At 34.9% G+C, this 3,525-nt stretch overlaps 1 protein-coding gene across 3 annotated transcripts in view; it reads right to left on the bottom strand.

The window, feature by feature from the left end:
- Positions 1-207: 207 nt before the first annotated feature.
- The window catches only part of LOC110301422 (olfactory receptor 145-like), a 5,725-nt gene continuing 2,407 nt past the window's right edge, over positions 208-3,525 (bottom strand). Inside the window, exons 1-2 of one of the 3 annotated variants that reach the window (XM_021171893.1) lie at positions 2,273-2,283; positions 208-1,157 (exon numbers count right to left, since the gene is read on the bottom strand). In XM_021171893.1, the coding sequence (XP_021027552.1) occupies positions 224-1,157; positions 2,273-2,283 (945 nt within the window). In that variant the 3' untranslated portion in view covers positions 208-223. Of the gene's footprint in view, positions 1,166-2,272; positions 2,284-3,525 lie in introns of those variants that run through there. The other 2 variants (XM_021171892.1, XM_021171894.1) reach the window with 2 other exon arrangements.

Here is a 3,525-nt window from a genome sequence, read left to right as displayed (position 1 = left end):
ATAATTAACAAAAGAAACTATATGTAATGTGGTTCTTATCAAAGTATAATGATGAGGAGTAATTGTAAATATTTTTTAAAAATCTAGCTTACTATAAATGGTAAATAAGTCATTATTCACTTTCCATCTTCATATTATGAAATCACAATGAAATAAAGCTGACACCAGAAATACACTAAATATAAAGATTCTGTGTTATATCTATAATGAGATTAGGTTATGACTAAAACATTCTGCTCAGGGTTTTTTTCAAGCCAACTTTGACATCTTTATTCCTCAAGCTGTAGATTAGAGGGTTCATCATGGGTACCACAATGCTGTAAAATATGGAAGAGAACTTTGCCTCATTCATGGATACAGCTGAAGAAGGTTTGAGATACATAAATGCACTTGAACCAAAGAACATAGAAACAGCAATTATGTGGGAACTGCAAGTGCTGAAGGCTTTGGACCTGCCTGAAGTGGACCTTATTTTGAGGATACTGGAGAGAATAAAGCCATAAGAAGCAAAGATGATCACAGTGGGCACGATGATGTCTTTTCCTGTTACAATAAACAACTCTATCTCATTGACATAGGTGCTGGTGCAGGAGAGTTGCAGCAAAGGGAGGAGATCACAAAAGTAATGGTTGATGGTGTTTCCATCACAGAAGGTCAGTCTCAATACACAACCTGTGTGGATCATGGCACCTGAAAATCCCATGAAATATGAACCAAGAATAAGATAGGAACACATCTTTGGAGACATGGCAACACTATACAAGAGTGGATTGCAAATGGCCACATAGCGATCATAGGCCATTGCTGTCAGCACATAACATTCAGAAATCGCAAAAAAGCCAAAGAAGTAGAACTGAGTCATGCATCCCATGTAAGAAATAATGTTCTTCTCTTGTACAAAGTTCATCAGCATTTTGGGTGTGATCAAAGAAGAATAGCAAAGGTCTATGAAGGATAAGTTAAAGAGAAAAAAGTACATGGGTGTGTGAAGGTGAGAATTCAACACAATTAAAATTATCAAAGTCAAATTTCCAAATGCTGTTATCAAATACATTATTAGAAAAATTAGGAACAGGGGCATTTGAAGGTCAGGCTGGTCTGTTAAGCCCAAGAGAATGAATTCAGTTACAAAAGAGCCATTTGCCAGAGCCATTTTTCTTTCAAGTATCCTTGGAGAACTTCACAGCACTTCCAATCATATCTTCTCTCACAACTTGAAATATAAAGAGGGGGTTTCTGAAAAGAACAACCTTGTATCAGTGAAACCACTACTCACACTACCATGAAGTGAAATGACAATTGCATCCCGATGTTAGAATTTCAATAGTAAATATAGTTGAAAAATATATTGATAATGGTCCATCTTGCTGAGACTGAGGGCCTTTTGTGCTAACATGATTAATTAATCAGAGAAATGGAGGAAATTGAATGGACCAGGATAGAATCCTTATTCCCATTTCTCTTTATTCCTGCAGCTTCCGTTTAATATTGAAAGAAGTTATGAAACTTGGTGCTGATCTAAGTTTATAGTCTCAGAAGTTAATATTAAGAACTCAGATGTTAATAAAAGTGTAAAAAACTAGATTCTATAATGCTTAACTTACTGCCAGTCTCTGAAGAAACTTCATAAATGTAAAAGAACATGAGTTCTGTTTATGGAGAATCAAATTACTTAATAGGACACCTAAAATGTAGTAGAGTGTCTACTGAGTCTCTGGACATTCATCTTTACAGAAATTGTGCCTGCAGTCTTATGATTGAATGAAGGAATGAGAGAGGGGTACATCAAGGATTCTTAAATCATTCTTAATCTGAAGCCATATGTAAAGATAAAATACACCACATTTAATGGAAAATTCTGCATAATATTATGTACAATCTAGAACAGACGTGTTGACAGATACAAAGCAGGACTATGGGCTCTAGCCCCTATGTTGTGAAAGCTAGATACAAAGGACTGACATTATAGACAGGTTCTGAGAATCTAAATTCATAATTATGAAACAGTTAAGAATGTTATGTTAAATGTTAAATAATGAGTACTCATTCATTATGTAAGTCATTTTTACACATTAATGATAATCAATGTCTTAAAAAGAAAGACACTAACATGCATCTATTTTAAAACTTACCTAAATATTTAAGAGAAGAAACCTCATTGGTACCTCAACATTGTCTTTATCTCTTATCCTAGAAAGGGAATGCTGGGCTCTGAAAGAGTTAGTTTCTTTGATTTTTTTTAAAAGGACATTGTAAAAAATTCTAAAATGACTTCTGACTCATAAATCATAATTTATAATGCTGTTATATTAGCCACTGTTGTCAGAAGGAAAATAAACAGTATTTCTTTTATCACATGAGCTACTTGATGAGAATCCATAAAAGTCAAACAGGTGTCATTTCATTTTTCTCTTGTGATATGCAAAATAGAAATATTCTCAGTCTCTTCCTAAAAGCACATCACATCTATATGAGAAGGGGATGAAGTGAGTACCTTTATGTGCTTGACCGTGCTATATCTCCATTTCCATAGGGATTGAAAATTTTAATCACACCTTAACTTCTCTTTGGGGATTTTTATATCCTTCATCCTTGAGCCACTATTAAACTCCCATGTTCCAGCACTTTCTTCTCATAAAGAAATATATTGCTTGCTTCTTTGCTTATGTTTTAACAGTGATGTTCCAAAAGTCTACCCCAAGGCCTTATTACTTTCTCAAAAAAATATATTCAAAGGTATAACACAGGCATACATTTTCTCCCTTAGTCATTTTTGTATGTTACTTAATTGCTTTTGTTTGTTATTCTATGAGTGAAGCCCAGGACTTTGTACATATTACACAAATACTTTAACCCTCTGTTAATTTCCAGAGCTAAAATCACCATTGATGTGTTGTACATTGCCACATATTTGACATGAGTGTTAATTACTGCTTGACTACTGCTTTGGTTTTTAAAAACAATAGCTTACTCGTGCTTTCAGGTTCTATATTTGAATCCTCTGCCTTTATCTTCTCACTAACATAATTTGAAAAAAAAATTGTTTGATATTTCTTTGCCTATGCTGCTTCTTATTAGCCTAGGGAGGGTAAACACACAATGAACTTTACTACATTGCTATGTTAAATTATGAATAAAATGTTGACCTACATAGAGAAGTAATAGAATTTCATATATAAATAAGTTCTTTTTTTTCTATTTAGAGTTCTTTTTTTTATTATGTATTTTCCTCAATTACATTTCCAATGCTATCCAAAAAGTCCCCAATACACTCCCCCCCCAGTCCCCCCCACCCACTCCCACCCCTTGGCCTTGGCATTCCCCTGTACTGAGGCATATAAAGTTGGCAAGTCCAATGGGCCTCTCTTTCCAGTGATGGCCGACTAGGCCATCATTTGATACAAATGCAGCTAGAGTCAAGAGCTCTGGGGTACTGGTTAGTTCATAATAATGATCCACCTATGGGGTTGCAGTTCCCTTTAGCTCCTTGGGTACTTTCTCTAGCTCCTCCATTGGGGGCCCTGT

Source organism: Mus caroli, chromosome 9 (assembly GCF_900094665.2).
Source record: "Mus caroli chromosome 9, CAROLI_EIJ_v1.1, whole genome shotgun sequence".
In the NCBI taxonomy this organism is placed as follows: Eukaryota; Metazoa; Chordata; class Mammalia; order Rodentia; family Muridae; genus Mus; species Mus caroli.
The sequence above is the reverse complement of the archived record's forward strand: the minus strand, read 5'-3'. Positions and strand labels throughout refer to the sequence as shown.